Here is a 19435-nt window from a genome sequence, read left to right as displayed (position 1 = left end):
TTTTTCCACATTTTTCATTTGTCTTTTTTGTCTTAGTTATGGTGTTAGGTACTACACACAGCTGTTAAGTTTTTACAAAGTCAGTCCTGTCAGTGTTTTTCTTCATCATTGCACTTGTCATGTTTAGAAAAGCTTTTGGAAAAGATCCTCTACCCCCTCTCCTCCACCCACCACATAGTGCTATGAAATACTTCACTCAGACATGTGAAATTGCTGGTATTGTTGTTGTTGCAGTTTTTGGCCGGGGCCGGGTTTGAACCTGTCACCTCCAGTATATGGGACCAGCGCCCTACTCCTTGAGCCACAGTCACTGCCCAGTAAGCTGGTTTAAATTTAAGCTTATTCAGTCAGCAAAGGAGCATCATGAGGATGCTTTTTGGGAGTTATGTAACATTTTGGTCCCTTCCACTAACCAATTCATGTACCTTTATGTCCCATTAGATACTTTTGTCTCCACTGAGACCCAAACCAGATGTCTATCTTAAGAAATAGCTATATGGAACATTTTACCTTAACAAAGTTCTACTGGTATTATCCCAAAGTGGCAAAAAGCCAGCAGAAAATATTTTTTACCAGTGCAAAACAAACAAAAAAATCACTACATGTATATTTAGACTCAAGAAAAAAGCCTCTAAATCTCTAAAATCAAGAATAAAAGATTTTTTTCAAGGAAGGATAATATTGTTAAAAAAAAAAATAGAACACATGAAAATAAAGGGCTTCAATAGACTCTGCAGGTACTAAATAAACTAATCTTTTTCCAGAGTATAAAACATGAAAAAATAAAAATACAAAACCTTTAGTTAAACGCGTATTAATTATACAATCATAGGAAGCCATGTACCATGTACCAAGAACACACATATTGTACCTTGAAATTTTTCAAAATTATCAGCTAGCTAATAGGTGATTTTCTCTAATTAAGCCAGACTGTTCACTCTTGTTCTATTAAGTACAATCTGTACCATTAAGCTTTTCTTTCATTCTCTTATTTTCATCTTAAAAAGTTACCATGATCTAAAAGAAATCCTGTTGTTTTACTCAAGGCTTTTTACACAGTCTTGCTGGGTTAATAACGTGTCATTACCACAAAGTTTTAAAAGAGCCTAAAACATGTACCCTGCTTGATGCTAAATTACTTAAGCAGGTGTTCTCATGAATAAGTGTTCACTGACATTTCTGCAATAAAAGGTTATTTTTAAAAGTCATTAACATGTCAGAGTTTCCACATATCACATTTTTCACTTCAGCTCAGTCTGTAGAAAGCATTTCCATCATCATGAAAAATATTTTTTGAGTACTTTGAGAGTGGCATCCTGTTAGAGCTAGAAGCTTCTGATACTAGATAGCTTTGAGTATTTTTCCCTTTATGCTATTGAAAATGGCAGAATCAAAAACTGGTCAGATCTCTGACTATGGGATCAAACCATTCTAAAAGACATATTTTAATTTGACATTATTTTGGCCAGGATAAGCTTTTCTGAATAAGAATTCATGTTTCTTTCTCCTCTGTATAGAACTTTTAATTAATATGATACCTTAGTCTATTAAATGAGATTTATATGATAAAGCTTTAAAAACATATTAAGTCCTATGCTAATACAAAATATTATGAGGTAACATTACTCTTATATAATGCAGATATTTGCCCGTAATCCTGGCCTTTCAAATATTTCCTACCAATAGATAGTTTAAGAATTGCTAGAGATAGTGAAGTAGGCTTTAAACCAGGCCATGATGCTTAAATAAATACCCTGTACTGTAAAAAGTTAACTTACTCGTGGCATTGAAAGAACAGAGCTATTATTGATTTGGAAAGGTATTCTTTAGTTTTCAAGCATTTTTGAGATTTTCAAATTCATACAAAATTCAGAATTCGTGCATATTCAAATTGCTGTTACATGTATATATGTGGAGTAATCTTACCTAATTCACAAATGAACTGTCCAAATCAGAAATTTAGAAGAGGACGTTTTTCCTATTGCAGATGTCCTGGCCATGGCAATGGTCCATGCAGCTGTAGCCACTATCTTACCCCATTTTCATGGTGAGCAGCAGTGCACATTTTAAGAGCAGCTTACAGAGCCAAGGTTGGGTGACCTCTGAGATAGCCAGGCCAGAAGCCCAGAGCAATTCTAGCTGGGGTGTAGGGCAGTTGTGTGGCTGAACAAAACAATACTGGCTGGATAAATGTTGGATCTCATCAGCACAACTTGAGCCCTAACATGTTTCATCTCTCGCAGGTAACTGCTGTGCCCCCTTTGTGGGAGAAGCCTCCCTTGGAGAGGGATAGTTGTAAGTCCAGCCCTCCCCAAGGAACAACAACAAAGTGCAACTTGCAGGGTCCCCTTCAGGATGTCCCGCTGCACACACCTGACAATACACAGCACCAGACGCTGGATGCTGAGCCTGCCCAACAGCCTGACAACAGCAAGAAGCTCAGAACCACATGCCAGAAAGCAGAACCAATCTGCATGGGTCATTTCCACAACCGCCATGTCCTCCAGCAACAGCTGATTGAGAAGCAAAAGAAGAAACTTCAGGAACAGCAGAAAACAATTCTTGAGCTGAAGGAAAATCAGCGGCTGGCAGAGGCTCGGTGGGCAGCGGAGCGTGTTACAGCAGTCACGGACATACACAGACGCCCGTTGTCAAATCCAACAGGAGAAGAAGATGCAAAGGGAGTCTGCCAGATGCTTCTCAAGTATGTCCAGGGTATCAGAACGCTCTTTGGGCTTGTTTTATGGGGTTTTTCACTTTGCGATAGAGAGGCTCCTGAACTTCTTTGCCCTACTTCTAAACTCCATGATCTTTTATTTTACACTCTCAAAGCAATGAAGCCCCATATGTTATGACTGTACGTGGCAAGTATAAATAGATAGTTAAGGCACGTGGCTGCCTATGAGGATCCAGTTAATGCAGTTAGCATTTGTGTCATGGCTGTCTTTGTCTGAGGAGTTCTGTTACTGTACCAGTTAAAGGGGAAAATGCTTGCTTGCTCTAATTAGACTTCTAGGTTTCTAATTTTATATAACGCTGAGAAGTCATATAACAATAGGTCCACAAAGAGCAGCCCCTGGGCTGGCTGATTGCCTAGCTTAAATTTATAGTTTTGGGGATAAAACTTAACAGTTGAGCCTGGAGTAAGAGTCCAAATTTCTCAAAAGCCATTTAATGTGGTTTCAGATGTGTTTGGGACATACTCACTACCTGTGGTAAATGATGGAATAAGGAGTGGTGATACGTACTGTTTGAAGCACTGCAGAGTGCCTGCAATCCACTGGATGCTCAGGCCAATCCCTCGACCCTTCCATACCACAGTATGCCAGTTGATAGAGTAGGTATAATAATACATAGCTGTCTCAGAGAGGGAGGATTAAAGTCTCTAACAGGTTTTGAGCTCCTCAGGTAAAAGAGCTTTGAAGGAAGCTAGTTATTGGTCTGATTTTTTTTTCCTTTATTTTCCCCTCAGCTCACCTGTTGCTTCCTCTGGGACTGAAGGCAGTAGAAGTGACTCCTGCAATTCTCTTTCTGGACACAGAAGGAACCCAAAGCAGCTGATGACAGCCCATCCCATAGTGAAAGGCAAGGTGGTCTTGGTGGTGGTTATCTTTCTTTCTAGAATAGAAGGAAGATGCCAGGATTGAATCCTGGCTACACTGGTCTTGAGACTTGGCAGACCTGATCAAAATCTCAAATGAATAGACGTGTGAAGAGTGCAGTGGAACATGCCAGAGAGCTCTTGGCTCTTCTTGCCAAACTTGTTGGCCTTCTCAGCCAACACAAGAAAACATGGCTGAAAGGGATATCATTTTTCTGTATTTCTAGATTTCATTGGGGGTGAAAAAAGGATAATTACACAAATGAAAAAACTGTGTAGCTGCTAAGGCTAAACACTGGTGAAGATCACCTATCACTGTACTCTGTTAACATGACAATACTGGTCAGTTTCCAGCAAGCTAAGGCAAGATATTTTATCATTTTATAATGAGTTATGCCTTCATAATAGGATTTTAATAATGAAATCTACAAACCAGATATTTTGATAACATTTTTTATGCACACAGAAACCCTTATTTCAACAATACTCTGAGAATAGAAGCATTCCTCAGGAACCCCCTAATGAATCTGCTAATTGTTTTCCCATATACTTAGTCACTGTACATATGTTTGCATACAGTGGTCGGCAGTTTGACGATTATATTGTGGTTTATAAATTTGATTCTTTACCTGTAGCAAGACTGCTGCTCTGGTAAGAAGTAATGACATCTGAAAGACACTGCCCACAGTCGCTTTCTATTAGTAAAGAAATTGGCAGCCTCTGTGCTGTCTGCCAGGACAGCAGCTTATGCTGCCTTTGCCCACCACTAAGGCAGATCCAGGAAATGCCTAGTTAGCTGTGATCATTTTAAAAAATTATTGTTTGACCAAGGAGTTTGCTATTTTAGAATCCCGGTCTACTTTTCAAGGAATCTTTAATGATTAGATCTAGAAAAGATGGGGGAAAGGGTATATTATCAGAGACCGCTTCTCAGGGGTCTCTCACTTTAATCCCCTAATCTATTTCTGTCTTCTTAGAGACAGTCTCACTCCCACCATCTGTGGTACCACCATTCTTTTGCAGCAAAGCAGATTCTTAATATCCGTAAGAAATAGCCTGGTGAGTTTTTTGTTTATTAATTCTTAAAAGTTGGACTTAAATTCTCTTCTCTATAACATGGCACAAGGAACTGAAAGTAACAATTGGCTGGCTTAAGTGAGCAGAACTCTAATCTCCTCCCACCCATGCTCCTCTTCCTATGAAAATCCCAGTTGATACAGACTCATTTTATCAGACCATCTTGCACATTTGTTTCTTTTGGATCGATATTTAATAGACTGTCAAGAACAGGAGTCTGACACTCAAATTTGTTCAGATGCCAGTTCTCCAAGTGCCTGGTACAATTCCATTTCCTGCCCATCTGTATCTCTAGGCCTTAAAACTAGATTAAAATATATTCATTGTGACCCCAAACTTTAGTTTGTTTGTTGTTGTTCTTACATATACAGACATATGTACAGTGACTTAAGAAAAATTAGCAGACTCACTTAATGGGGTATGAGGAATGATTCTATTCTCAAAGTATTTGCTAGATGTATTTAATGTTTTCTACATTCATCAAAGGTATAATGAAATTAAAATTCTGGTTTCTGGATTTTACATAGTTAAGTCTATCATTAAGGCTTGTTACCTTATTTAAATAAGTAAATAACTTTTAATAAAAATATAAACAAAAACATAAACAACAAATTGTTCATCATTGCTGACGCTGGGACTGTAGGTCTTTCACCTGTAAGTTCTATATATCGCTCTCTATATATATTTTCTGAGACTGTGACCATTCAACATGCAAGAAAACCCTAACAGTAACACTAAATTTCACTATGAAAGGGAGACATTTATTTTGCAATGTTCCTCATATTTTTCAAATATTAAAAATATTGGAACTCTGTTACTATTTTCTAGCTATGGAAGAGAGAGCAATTCAACGAGCTGAACGTAGGCGAATCTTGGCAGAAAGGAAGAAAAAACAAGAAGAAGAGAAATTGGTAATAAATTCAGACTGCAAACTGAGTCAAGAAACAGGATTTGTCTAGGTCTTTCTTAAAAAATAGAACTTTGCTTGTCAAGCTTCTTGAGACAATATAGTTAGATAACTTTGGAAATGGCTTTTGGCCTACTTGCCTAAATTCTGTGCCAATTTTAGGAGGGGTAAAAGAGAACAAAACATCAATATCATTAGCATAGCAGGAAGGAAATGTTACAAGGTTGATGGGAGCTAACAGATTGGAAGATTTTTACATAACCAAATTAGCATGTCATAGGTAGATGTCCGTCCTAATGAATTTGCAAAGGGGATAGTTCTAAAGTTTTGACTTAGGCTGTCAGAAGTTAATTTTGTATCTACCAAGAAAAAAATAAACAGTTCCAACGATATTGGGGCGGGGGAGGGTGAAATGAAATGAAAGATTTTTCCTCCATGTTGTTTACAATTTAGACTTAACTTTTCAAAAATGAATTTAGGAACTAAAAAGTAATCATCTTCTAATGAAAAATTAATGGTCTTATTCATGCTCAGTCTATTATTCAAGTAGAAAGGGATCCTTTTGGAGAAACTATTAAGTTGCGTAAGTGAAAACATATTAGCTGGGTTTTCTGCTTTTCACATAAAGTGCAGAGGTCTTCCAGAGACAGGGCCGGCACTGTGCTAGAAACTTGACTATCCTGCACATAAAAGATCATATTCCCATACAAATTGATGGTTTGGGGTTTTTTGCATTCTAATCTCGATCAGGCCCAGTTGAAGGCCCAAGAGGAGGAGCGTCAGAAAAGGGAGGCAGAAGAAAAGGGGGCAGAACTTGAGAGAAAACGAGAAGAAAAGAAACTGAAGAAAATGGTTAGTGGTATCTGGTTAGTCAGTCCCTGCCTCTTGGGGCCACTTGTGTGTGAAACTGTGCCCCTGTCACTTTCCCCAACCAGAACTTGAGTCTAGAATCCTCTTCTCTTATCTCCAACTCTTTTTTCTATCTTACTTGGTAGAAAGCTACTCCTTCTTCAGCTCATAGCTCAAATGTCACTTCCAGATTAGTCTTTTCTGCCCTGCACAGCCTCCTCTCCACTCAAGGTCAGTTTAGGTTCCCCTTTGTAGGAACCTATAGGCTCTTATAAAGCATTTCTCCTTCAGAAAATTATAGAAGCTTATAATTACACATCTTTATTGTGGCTGTTTTATTCATTTCCATATCCCCAACAAAACCGTAATCATAAGAATAAGGAAAACAGTCTGTATTGGCTAGCAGTATGCCTGGGATATAACATCGTAGGCACTCAGCATGTATACGTTGAATGAGTGAATATATGAACGAACAAGTGAATGAACAAAAGGAAGAAAGTACACATAGAAGAAATAAGAGGCAAAGCCCTTACTTTTAAGGTTATTAAATTATAGTTGGAAAGATAAGATCTAAAAATATATACCTGGTCAGGTGCAGTGGCTCATGGGTATATTCTCAGCCCTTTGTGAGGCTGAGGCAGGAGGATTGCTTGAGGCCAGGATTCAAGACCAACCTGGATAACACAGGGAGACCCCATCTCCAAAAGAAAGAAAAAAAAGAAAGAAAGAAAAGAAAACTAAATTTTCCAGGCATGTATGTGCCTGCAGTCCTAGCTATATGGGAGGCTGAGGCTGGGGGGTTGCTCGAGCCTAATGTTCAAAGTGCAATGAGCTATGATTGTGCTCCTGCACTCTAGCCTGGGCTACAGAGTGAGACCCCATCTCTTACACACACACCTGTGAGAGACAACATAGTCCAGTAGAGCATTTGCTATCAGGTGCTACACAGACCAAAAGAGAACAAGAGAGTCATACAAGGAGAGATTCATGAAGATTTTGGAGAAATTAGAGGCAATTCTCCAGAGAAATAGAACCATTAGACATACAAATACATAAGAAGAGATTTATTTTAAGGAATTGGCTCATGCAATTATGGAAGCTGAGAGGTCCCGTGATCTGCCATCTGGGGTCTGCTGACCCAGGAAAGCCAGGAGTGTATTTCCAGTCCAAGTCTGAAGTTGGAGGGAATTAGGGGAGGAGTTGAGGGTGGGAGAAGACTAATATCCCCACTCAAGCTGGTGAGCAGAAAGCAAAAAGAGACAAATTCCTCTTTCCTTTTTCTTTTAGTTCTGTTCAACCCCTCAGCAGGTTGGCTGATGCCCACCACACATTAGGGAGAGCAGTCTACTAAATCCACCAACTCAAATGCTAATCTCATCCAGAAACACCCTACAGACATACCTATAAATAATGTGGAATCTGGAATCTTGTGGTACAGTCAAGATGACAGATAAAATTAGCCATCACAAGTTCATCCTTTGTCGACTTGGCATCTATATACATCTTTTTAAATCATGCAAATAAAGACAATATCAAGCTGCACAACTGAAAATGTATTAACCCCTTCCTTAAAAGAGCAGGTAAAGTCCTTGAGTGATGCTTACTCTTCTCCTAGATATCCCGTATCTTAAATACTATGATGTAAAATTAGCAATTCTATGACATAAGTCAATACATCTTATGTCACATGATAAGGGAATGAGAGAAAAGAAAACACACAAATGTATTCATAGCAAAATGAGAAAATAGTCATGACAATTACAGTTTTTATTTCTATAACTTGTCATGTATTCATTGCTGGTATTTATAACTACCTTCTTCCACTATCCACTCTGTATTTCCTTTGCTGTCAGCAAACACCTCAGCTGCTTATGTAGTCCTGCCTGGATTGCACTGGTACAGTTTCCCACTAGCCTTGATCACAGGGCATGGTAATACTAAGATACTTCCAAAGGCAGTGATCTCCAACCTTTTTAGCACCAGGGACTTGTTTCATGGAAGACAGTTTTTCCATGGGGAGGATGATTTCAGGATGATTCAAGTGCATTACATTTATTGTGTACTTTATTTTTATTATTATTACATTGTAATATATAACTAAATAATTATACAACTCACCATAGTACAGAATCAGTTGGATGCCTGAGCTTGGTTTCCTGCAACAAGTTAGTTCCATCTGGGGATGGTGGGAGACAGTAGCACCCACAGTGTGTTGCTCATGTCCTCAGCTCCACCTCAGATCATCAGGCATTAGATTCTCATAAGGAGCATACATATGCAGTTTATAGTTGGGTTCAGTTGCTGTTACTGATCCGGGAGGAGGTAGAGTGAGAGGCTGCTAGAAATACAGGTGAACCTTTGCTTGCTTGCCTGCTGCTTACCTCCTGCTCTGTGGCCCCGTACCAGTCCATGGTCCAGCGGTTAGGGACCGTAGCCCTAAGGGATTCCCACATCTGAGTGAGCTCCTTTATCAGAAGCAATACTGTGTGGAATGTCTTGATGGTGGATAGGTGAAACTATAAGTCCATAAATGGTGATTTGGGCAGAACTATTGTATGTAAGGAAGGCAAATCCATATCTAGATGAAGTATCTATTCTAATAAGATCAAAATGCTGCCCCTTCTGTGGTAAGTGTCCAGTATAATTAACCTGCCATCAGGTAGCTGGCTGAACCCTGGGGAATGGTGCTGCAGGTTTAACAATTAAGTTCGTGAACTTGCCACCACAAGCGTATGTTGGCAGCACTGTACAAACAACTCTGTATGGCGTTGGTCGTATAGTGGTGAGCATAGCTGCCTTCCAAACAACTCTGTATGGTATATCAGTGTCACAGCTGTGTTCAAGTTGACGGGTGGTGGTGTCTTACTGAGTGGTGTTCATTATTGTTATGTGTTTTTATGTGCTGCTGCGAGAATATTACAGATCGAATTGGAGCAATGGTCTACGGCCATACCATCCTGAAATGTCTACGGCCATACCACCCTGAACACGCCCAATCTCGTCTGAATTAGAGCAATGAACAAACACTTGTAAATTTCTTGTTAAACTTGGCAAGAGTGAAAGAGAAATCAGGGACTTGTTAGTCCAAGTTTATGAGAATAATGCCATGAAGGAAGCAGCAGTGTACAAATGGATTAAATGTTTTTCTGAGGGTTGAGAAAGTGTCACTGACAAAGAGATAAGGGTGGCCAGTAATAAGCAGAAATAACAAAAACATTGCAAAAATCATGAATCATGTGTCTAAATCATTGGCTGCCTGTGAGAAGCCTATTAGACCAAGGAAAAAACTGTATTGAGTTTGTAATACTCAAGTCACTTTTGACTTCTGCAATTACCAGAGGTGTTCAACATGTCTTCTATTATCTTTTGTTAATGGTATATATTGAGTATTACAGTTTTAATGTAGGTTTTTCCCTTCTTAAAATGTGTATACATTTTCTTGGCATACTCTATATATAGCTGTGTCTATATGGTTTTATATGTTTACTTGCTATCTATATATATATATATCAATGATGAAATGTCTGCTTAGATCTTTTGTCCTTTTTTAAATTATTTAGTTATTGTTGGATTTTTTGTTTGTTTTTTTTTCAACTGCAATGACTTTATTTTAGTGGCTTTACAAGCCCCCCAAAGGGTCTCCTTAGACAGGGTTGGCAACCAGTCAGCCATCTCCACAGTGGAATCCTAATTACTTGATTCTGATTTTTATTGTTGGGTTTTAAGAGTTATTTTCTTTTTTCTTTGAGACGGGGTTTCATTCTGTTGTCTGGGCTAGAATATAGTGGTATCAACATAGTTCACTGTGACCTCATATTCCTGGGCTGAAGAGATGCCCCTGCCTCAGCTTCCCAAGTAGCTAGGACTTAGGCCTGTCCCACATGCTTGTCTGTTTCTCTACTTTTTGGAGAGATGAGGTCTCATTATGTTGCTCAGTCTAGTCTTGAACTCCTGGCCTCAAGTGATCCTCCTGCCTTAGCCTCCCAAAGTGCTATTATAGACATGAGCCACCCTGCCTGGCCCCTACAAGTTCTTTATATATTCTGGACCAAGTCCTTTGTTAGGTATATGATTTGCTTTCAGAGAAGAATGTTCTGAATTTTATTACAGTCCAATTTATCACTTTTTTTCTTTCATGGATTGTGACTTCAATATTATATTCAAAACTAATCACCAGAAGTTCTCTTATATTTCTTTTTCTTTCTTCTTCTTCTTCTTTTTTTTTTTTTTTTTTTTTGAGATAGTCTTACTTTGTTGCCCCAGGCTAGACTGTCAATAGTTCACAGCAACCTCAAACTGCTGGGCTCAACTGATCTGTTTACCTCAGCCTCCTAAGTAGCTGGGACTGCAGATACCCACCATGATGCCCAGCTAGTTTTTCTATTTTTAATAGAGAAAGGGTCTTGCTTTTGCTCAGGCTGATTGCAAACTCCTGAGCTCAAGCAATCCATCCGCCTCAGTCCCCTAGAATGCTAGGATTATAGGGGTGAGTCACCACACCTGGCCCTCTTATATTTTTTTAGAAACTTTTATAGTTTTATGTTTTATATTTAGGTCCATTTGGAATGAATTTTTATATAAGGTATAAAGTATATGGCAAATTCATTTTTATATAAACATCCTATTGTTCCAGTACCATTTATTAAGAAGACTATCTTTTCTTCATTGAATTATTATTGTTTTTGTTTTATTCCCAATTAATATGAGGGCGCAAAAGATTAGGTTACAACATTTGCATTTGTTATGTGAGGTCCCTGTTGTAGTTGTGTCCTGCACCCAGAAGGTGTGCCATATACCCTTACATTGTGCCCAGTAGGTGACAGTACACCAGTCCCCCTCCAACTTCTTCTCTCCCCCATTCTTCCTCTCCCCACTTGAATTAAATTGAGTTTTTGTCTCGTGTGAGGTATTATTTTGTCTACTGGCTTCATATTAGTATTGAGTACATTGGATGGTTGCTTTTCATTTTTGCCATATTTTATTAAAGAGAATGTTTTCCAACTCAGTCCAGATTAATACAAAAGATGTAAAAGTCTACATCTTTTTCATGGCTGAATAGTAGTCCATGTGTACATATACCACAGCTTATTAATCCATTCATGGATTGATGGGCACTGGGGTTGTTTCCACATCTTGGCCATTGTAAATTGAGCTGTGATAAACAATCTAGTGCAGATGTCTTTATGATAAAATGGCATTTTTTTTCTTCTGGGTAGATGCCTAGTAATGGAATTGTGGGATCAAATGGAAGTCCACTGAATTAGTTTTATATCTTTGTAAAAGATCAGTTTACTACTTTTGTATCGATCTATTTCTGGGCTTTCTATTCTGTCTTATTGGTCTTTATGTCGGTTCCATTGCAAGTACTATGTAGTCTTTGATTGCTATAGCATCGTAGGCAATGTGAATTCTCCTATTCTGTTTTTCTTTTTCAGAATTCTGTGCTTTTATTTGTCTGAGAATCTTTACTTCTCCTTTACTTTTGAAGGATGGAGAATTCTGGGCTGACAAGTTGTGGTTTTTTTTTCCTAACATTCTGAAGACATTATTTTCTTCTTTCTTTCCTGGTTTCTAACAAGAAGTTTGCTATAATTCTCATCTTTGTTCCTTTGTGTCTTATTCTGATCAAGCTACCATAACAAAATACCACAGACTAAGTGGCTTAACAACTGAAATTTGTTTTCTCACAGTTCTAGAGGCTGGAAAATCTACAAGCATGGTTGGATTTTGGTTAGGACTTTTCTTGTGTTGCAGACCTCATTTAAATTCAATTACTTTGGATCTCATTAACTTTAATTACTTCCTTACTGGTCCCATGTCCAAATACAGCCATGCTGGGAGTTGAGGCTTCAACATATGAATTGGGGGAACAGAGGAGACAGGCATTCAGTAATGAGAGGAGGTAACATGGGTCTTCCTCCCTATCCTCAGCTACCTTCAAGATTTTTTGTCTTTGGTTTCCAGCAGTTTGAATATGATCTATCTAGGAATGGTTGGTTGGTTGGTTGATGGGTTGTTGATCTTGCTTCAATGGTCTTAAGTTTCTTGAATATATGGTTTTGTGTTTTGTCACTAATTTTGAAATATGTTTGCCCATTTCTTCAAATATTTCACCTGCCCCATTCTTTTTCTTCTCTCTCTGGGATTCCAGTTATGCCAGTGTTACCTCTTTTCATATTGTCCCAAAACTCTCAGATGCACTCTTGTGTTTTTTGCTCTTTTTTTCTTTGGCCTGAAGTTTGTATAATTTCCATTGCTTTACCTTTAGTTTACCTGATTGTTTCCTCAGCTGTTTCTTGTAGAGATAAGCCTGTTGAAGTCCCTTTCATTTGTTACCATATTTTTGATTTTTAGTATTTTTACTTAGAATCTTTTTTATAGCTTCAATGTCTCTGCTAAAATGACCTATCTGATCTAGAATGATGTCTACCTTTTCCATTAGCACCTCTAACATTATTATAAGTATTTAAACTTCTCTCTGTGATAGTTCCAATATCTCTGTCATATATGATGATTGCTTTATCTTTTCAGACTGTGTTTATTTATTGTAGTTTGGTATGTCAGTTTGCGGTTGTTGTTGAAAGCTAGATATGTTGTTCAGGGCACTGAAAACTAAGATAAATAGGCCTAGAGGGTGGAGATTTGTGTTAAGCTAGCCCAGAATTGGGCTGTGTTTCAGGTTCACTGTTGGTATGGTTACCATTATTGAGGATTATTGTTGCAATGACCACCAGAGACTTTTATGTCTTCTAGTGATTTACTTTTTGTCTCATCTTTTGGCTTTGGGTCTTCCCTTTATGTTTCTCCCCAGAGAGAATCTCCCTTTTATAGTTCTCCCAAGCTGTAATCTGCTTATATTCTTGGAAGTTCATACAAGTGTGGTGATAGGATGTGGACAAGGAGCAGCATTCTCTGTTCTGATTAAATCTTAGTCTTTGGGTGTTTGTGACTCAAAGGAATAGAGCATTGGCCCCATATACAGGAGGTGGTGGGTTTAAACCCGGCCCCAGCCAAAAAAAAAAAAAAAAAATCTTAGTCTTTGGCATCCACAGCACTGGACACTCAGAACAATTTTTGTTCCTGCTCTGTAGAGCATTTTTGTGCCCTGTCCTCTAGTTTCCATTAAGTTAGTCAACTGTAGCTATCTAAATTGAAATAGTTGCATTTATAGACTAGCTGTGCTTGAGCCTTCTTTGAGAACAGCTATAGGTCTAAAATGTACATGCAGTTGTCTCCTTTGTCTTCTGGGCAAAGATGCTCTATACATTGTGGTTCTCTACCCTGCTTATCATGTGATCTTATACCTTTGATGCATCATATTCTGCCAGGCAATTCTTTACTTCCTTATAGACTTTATGTAGCTGTTCTCTATGAACATCCTCCTAGGCCATAACAGTGTTGTTCCTCCGGACATCAGAATGGCACTTCCGAACCAGTGTCTGTTGTGACATCTCTGAATGGGTTGCATCTTATATTTGTTTTATTGAAGTCTGCTTTCCCTCTTCTAGTTGAGCAGATTTTTGCTCACTGAGTTTACCAACAAATTGTCCCACCTGTGTGTAATTTTTTAATTACAAAAATGATTAATAGGACAGGATAGAGAAGGTCTCTGTGGCCAACTACATATATATCTTTGGATAGAAAATAAAAGATAAACCCAGTTATGTGTGTGGTTAGGATCCTGTAACCCATTTTTAAAATGAAGAAGCTGGAAGAATTCTTCAGGAAAAAGCCCATGACAAACTTGTCCTCTCTGCACTAGAAGAAGTGGTACAGGAGCAAGACATGGCTACAGTTTATTGTTCCTGTGATCAGGTAGAAAACCTAACAAGAGGAGCTTGTCAGGTACAGTAGTAAGATGGCCACTTTATGGGCCTCATACAATGACCTTCTGAAAATAAAGATCTGACCTCCTCTTAACATCCCATTGATATGTTTTTTATTAAATGCTTATTCTTATTAAGCAGTAATTTTTGTGGCTTATAAATATGTTTTTGATTGATGGATAGTTGAATTTTGTGGTTAAAAAGATAATTTTATCAAAGATTATAAGGCAAGATTTGAAGTCTTCCATAATTGCTTGAGAAGTGTATTTTCCCATTGAACAAATATTTGTAAAGCTTCTACTATGTGCTACCCATTGTTCTAAGTGTTAAAACAACAAAGGACACAGACAACAGCCCTGCCCTCAGACAGCTGATATGCTAGTTGGGGGAAACAGATCAAATTAACAAAAGAAGTAGGGAGGAGAGGTATAATGGGAGAAGCAGCATGGGAAAGACCTCTCTGAGCAGCTGGATGCTGAAAGGCCTCCTCAGTATCCTCCTGTTCCTGTTAAATGTAAGATGCCCATCACACATCCAAATGATGGTTGGAACTGTGTGGTTGGATATGTAAGCCTGAATAACAAGATTGTAGTAAGGAATCTGGATGTCAAAAACATGTCAATGTTTTTAATACTCTGGAAGAAGCTGAGATCAACTTGGGAGATTGTCTGGACAGAGAAAGGATGATAGCCCAGAACCAAGTCCTAAGGAATAGGCATAATAGTTCAGAGGATTGTTGGGGCTAGTGAGGCAGAAGGAGAAGAAGAGTTTGGAGTCAAAATGCTGAGAGAAAAGAGTATGCTGTTAGGGGAAAGGTAGTATTGGAGAACTCAGCTAAATGCTACTGAGTTCAGTTAAAAGCACAGACAAGTAGCTCTTTGCCTTGGCACCCTCAAGATCTTCAATGTCCTAGTCAGGAGTACTTTCAGTGGCCTACTGGGAAGGGAGCTTCATTCCAGAGGGCTGAGGAAAAAATAGGTGACAAATATTTTCAGTATAAATGGGGGCCGCATGGGTTCAAAGAAGGATTTTTTTGTTGAGATTGTTTTTTGGTTTTGTTCATTTTTTGAAGATGGGAGATACCAGCCCATGTTGTCACACTGATGGGAATTGATCCAGCAATGAGGGAGAAATTGATGATGCAAGAGAGCAAGGGCTATAAATTACAGGAGTAGATAAGCAGAAATACATTCTGGAACACAATGGAAGGGTAGCTTATAAAGCATGGAAGGCAGAGAGTTTGGGGCAGTGTCACCTGCCCTGTACTTTTCCTTAACGTAACTAATTCCTGATCTTTCTCTCAAAGCATAGCGGCTGATAAATACACATTTAAATGAGTCTGATTTTTTATATGTCATTTGTAATTATGTAAAACATAATTGAAGTTTGAGAGAAACCCAGATTGTGTATCCCTTTTTAGCCTGATAATCTATGTGCTGTATGAAACCCTAGCTGCATACATCTCCAATACAAGTGCTATCTCAAAACAGACAGCATCATGTCACGTCATCCTCACAGCAGGTCATGGATACAGGTACTGTTGTAGATGTTTTATATAAAAGGGAATGGAAATGTGGTAATAGTAATGAAATACAACTAGCTCTATTGAGCAATCCTTAATTGAGGGAGGAAAGACATGTTTGAATTAAATTGCTGTGCAAGAATACAAAATTCTGACTCAAGCAGAACTCATAGTTAATGTTTTTCCTTATAATTCTCCATGGAAATGTAGACTTTTTAAAAGTCTGAAAATAATTTTTTTAGGAGCCTAGAACACCAGGCACAGAGTTACCATTCTAGGAGGATAGTTGCCCCATGACTTACATTGCAGCTGCTACCTTTATGCCATGGGGTCATTTCAGCAGATGTGGAAATGGTCAGTTTTTCTGTTTTACTCCTCACTTAACTGTATGCTTTCTCTTACTTTCATGAGAAAACTGTTGTAAATAATTTTTATTTCTGGCCATTTCATTCAACAAGTATCTCAAGTGCCGAGAGTAAAGATTATAAAGTTGGGTGGCGCCTATGGTTCAAAGGAGTAGAGTGCCAGCCCCATACACCAGAGGTGGCAGGTTCAAACCTGGCCCCAGTCAAAAACTGCAAAAATAAATAAATAAAAATAAAAAAGATTATAAAGCTTATTTGGGCTTAATTCTTCAGAGAATATGGACATTTTATTTTTGGAATTTGCATAAAAATAGGTAGTTTGCACTGGAAGATCAGAGCAACTCTCCCTTCCACATTACTGGTGTTCCAGTGCTAATTATTTTCTCACAGGAGGCTCAGGCACATTAAGTAGCTTTTCAGAACAGCCAATTCACCACTGCCCTTTTCCTGATGTGAAATGGTGGGAAGTAAAGAAAACCATTGAGAGAAACCAGCAGCTGTCACTCTCCACCACTCCCCATTTTTAGGTATTTTCTTTTTCTTTCTCACCTTCATTATAGGCCATTTTCATTAAAAGAGAAAAAAGAAAGAATACTCCCTGTAAGGTAGACCATTAATTTCTGTCATCTTTCTCAGGCACACCCCTCAGGGTGCATTTCTTCCTGGAGGGGCACAGGGCGTCCCTTCTCAGCACATCACCAGGAACAGTCAATCTTTCTCTCCTCAGAGGGGGGCAGGCTGCTTAATGATGATCCAATACTTTTAACTTGCCTTTTGACTTACTGTTCATCACTTTAAAAGAAAAACAGCTCAGTAGAAAAACTATTCTTCTAGACTTTTAATGGAATATCTTTACATCTGAACAGGGTTATTTATATCTAAAGCTCCCATAGTTTATTAATAAATAAAAGGGCTGCATTTCTGTTTTTTTTCACAATGAGGAAAAAGTTCTGACTGCTTTCCTAAATAGATGTTTTACTTTTTAGTAAATTGGTGAGAAGTGAATTATTTCTGTGAACAATACTGAATAAACCCAATAATAAGCATATCCTTGATTCTTGCAGAATTCAGGACCAACTTCTCCTGATCCTCTTAGCAGAACTGTTTCCTTTTCTTTTCTAATATTCCAGAGCTCTCTTATTATGATGAACACACTGTTTAGTAGTTACATGCTCAAATTAAATTCATTAGGTTTTTATTGCAAACTCATGAGTTGTTTGGTCCTGGTGTTTTACTTCTTTATTTTTTCCAGAAAGAACTAGAGAAGCAGATGAGAATTAAGAGGAACCAGCAGCTGGAGGCAGTAGCCAAAGAACACTATAATAAGGTCTTGCTAAGAAAAAAAGGTCTAGAGCCTTGGAAGAGATTGAGAATGCAGAGCAAGGAAAATACGCAGGTACACATGCTGTTATACCCAAGTTAGAAAACGGACTTTTTCAAATATAATCAATGTCTGAGTAGGCTCTGGGGAGTTCGGTGATTTAATGCCAGAAAAATAAATGAATTGAGTGTGTATATTTATTTGTTTTAGATAAGAGTTTAGATTTGGGGCTGGGCTTGGTGGCTTGCACCTGTAGTCCTAACCCTCTGGAAGGCTGAGGTGGAAGAATTACTTGAGGTCAGGAGTTTAATACCAGCCTGAGCAAGAACAAGACCCAGTATCTACTAAAAATAGAAAAAATTAGCTGGACATGTTCAGGGCCTGTAGTCCTAGCTACTCAGGAGGCTGAGACAGGAGGATCACTTGGGCCTACGAGTTGGAGGTTACAGTAAGCTAGATTGTGCCACTGCACTCTAGCTTAGATGACACAGTAAGACTCTGTCTCAAAAAAAAAAAATTTTTTTTTAGATTTTATCTTCTAAGGTAGAGAAAGACTTATAATTGAACAAGTCAGAAAAATCTAGAGTAAATTTTTGATTAGTAATCTCCAGGGTAAAATGAATAAAAGACTTCTCTCAATTTTAGCAGGGTTTAAGAAAGAAAAAAGTTTGTGGTAAGGTATAATTAGGTTTCTGCTATGATAAAGTTGCATAAAAAAACAACCCCCAAATATCAATGACTTAATAATTCAAATATTTATTTTCCACATACAAGTTGTCAGTTGTAGACTGGGTTTAGGTCACCCCCCAAGCCTCTCACTTTGGTTCCAGCAGCTACCCAGGGCATGTTTTTCACTTGGCAATTGTCACAAAAGGCCAAAACAAGTTATGTAAACCCTTATGAAACCTCTGCTTGTATCAGGTCCACTAATAGTCCATTAGCCAAAGCAAGTCCTAAGGCCAAGCTCAAGATCTTTGAGGGGAATAGGCGGTTTCATCTATTCCACAGGGAGGCTCTGTGAAATCACTTTGCAAATGATAGAGAATAGTAATCCAAATTACAGGGAATAGTAATCCACTCTACTAAACAACAATATATGAAATCAAACACCATTGGAATTTCTGGAATTTGCCTAACACATATATCCAGTGCATAGGAAAGGGCATTCACCTCAATGATCAAGAAGTTTAACAGATAAAATGTCATCCTGTCTTTTGGCTTCAAGGCTGGGATGAATTGGGACAGGCATAAGACTGAGGTGCCATAGGGACCTCCTGAGGTGGTAATGTTGGCCAAAAAGTATGACTGCTGAGAGACTCCACTTGGATCAATCATATTCACAGGGCCAGATGTTTAGACAAGGCTTAGAAAAATGTGTCCTTATTTGGAGAAGACTAGGGGAGAAGGGTTTTCCCCTGCTGCCTCTTGAAAGATAAAACAGTATTTTTTAAAATCTATAAACTGAGTTATCTATTTGCTTTGATAGAATGATACTTTGAGCCTGTTAAGTTGATAAGACATTAAATTATTCATGTCATTTTTCTATCAAATGACTTTGTGGTTTATTCATAATGTATACATTTCAATGCTGTGACAGCTCATTCTACAAATCTAATTGAAAGTATTGGCATCCCCTCAATTAGACAGTATGTGAATATGTAATAAAGAGAGATTTGTTATAGAGTTGCCATCTAAGCTCCAGGAGAGCAAACTGAGAGTGCCACCAGCCACCTGCTGCAAAATTCAGTGGGATGAAGTACTGGTTTTGGAGGCTGTTTATTCCATTTTCAGAACCAGCCAGTCACTTTGGTCTTCAGGAAGTCAGGATCAGAAAACCATGTGTGATGTCAATCTATAATAACCTCGATATGATAGGGTCAATAGAGCTTTTAGTACATAAGCTGTATGTACCTTAAAGTTATTCCTCTCTAGTAACTGCCTAAATGTTGTTTGCACCATCATCCACT

At 38.3% G+C, this 19435-nt stretch overlaps 1 protein-coding gene across 3 annotated transcripts in view; it reads left to right on the top strand.

Annotated features, from left to right (window-relative positions):
- Nucleotides 1-19435, top strand: part of CCDC191 (coiled-coil domain containing 191) — an 87444-nt gene that overhangs the window by 48119 nt on the left and 19890 nt on the right. For 2 of the 3 annotated variants that reach the window (XM_053565589.1, XM_053565590.1), the window contains exons 10-14: nucleotides 2244-2704; nucleotides 3473-3585; nucleotides 5507-5589; nucleotides 6336-6437; nucleotides 17400-17543. In XM_053565589.1, the coding sequence (XP_053421564.1) occupies nucleotides 2244-2704; nucleotides 3473-3585; nucleotides 5507-5589; nucleotides 6336-6437; nucleotides 17400-17543 (903 nt within the window). The remainder of the gene's footprint in view (nucleotides 1-2243; nucleotides 2705-3472; nucleotides 3586-5506; nucleotides 5590-6335; nucleotides 6438-17399; nucleotides 17544-19435) is intronic. The other variant, XM_053565591.1, reaches the window with a different exon arrangement.

The sequence above is a fragment of the Nycticebus coucang genome, chromosome 16 (genome assembly GCF_027406575.1).
Source record: "Nycticebus coucang isolate mNycCou1 chromosome 16, mNycCou1.pri, whole genome shotgun sequence".
In the NCBI taxonomy this organism is placed as follows: Eukaryota; Metazoa; Chordata; class Mammalia; order Primates; family Lorisidae; genus Nycticebus; species Nycticebus coucang.
This window is presented reverse-complemented; position numbering and strand designations above follow the sequence as displayed.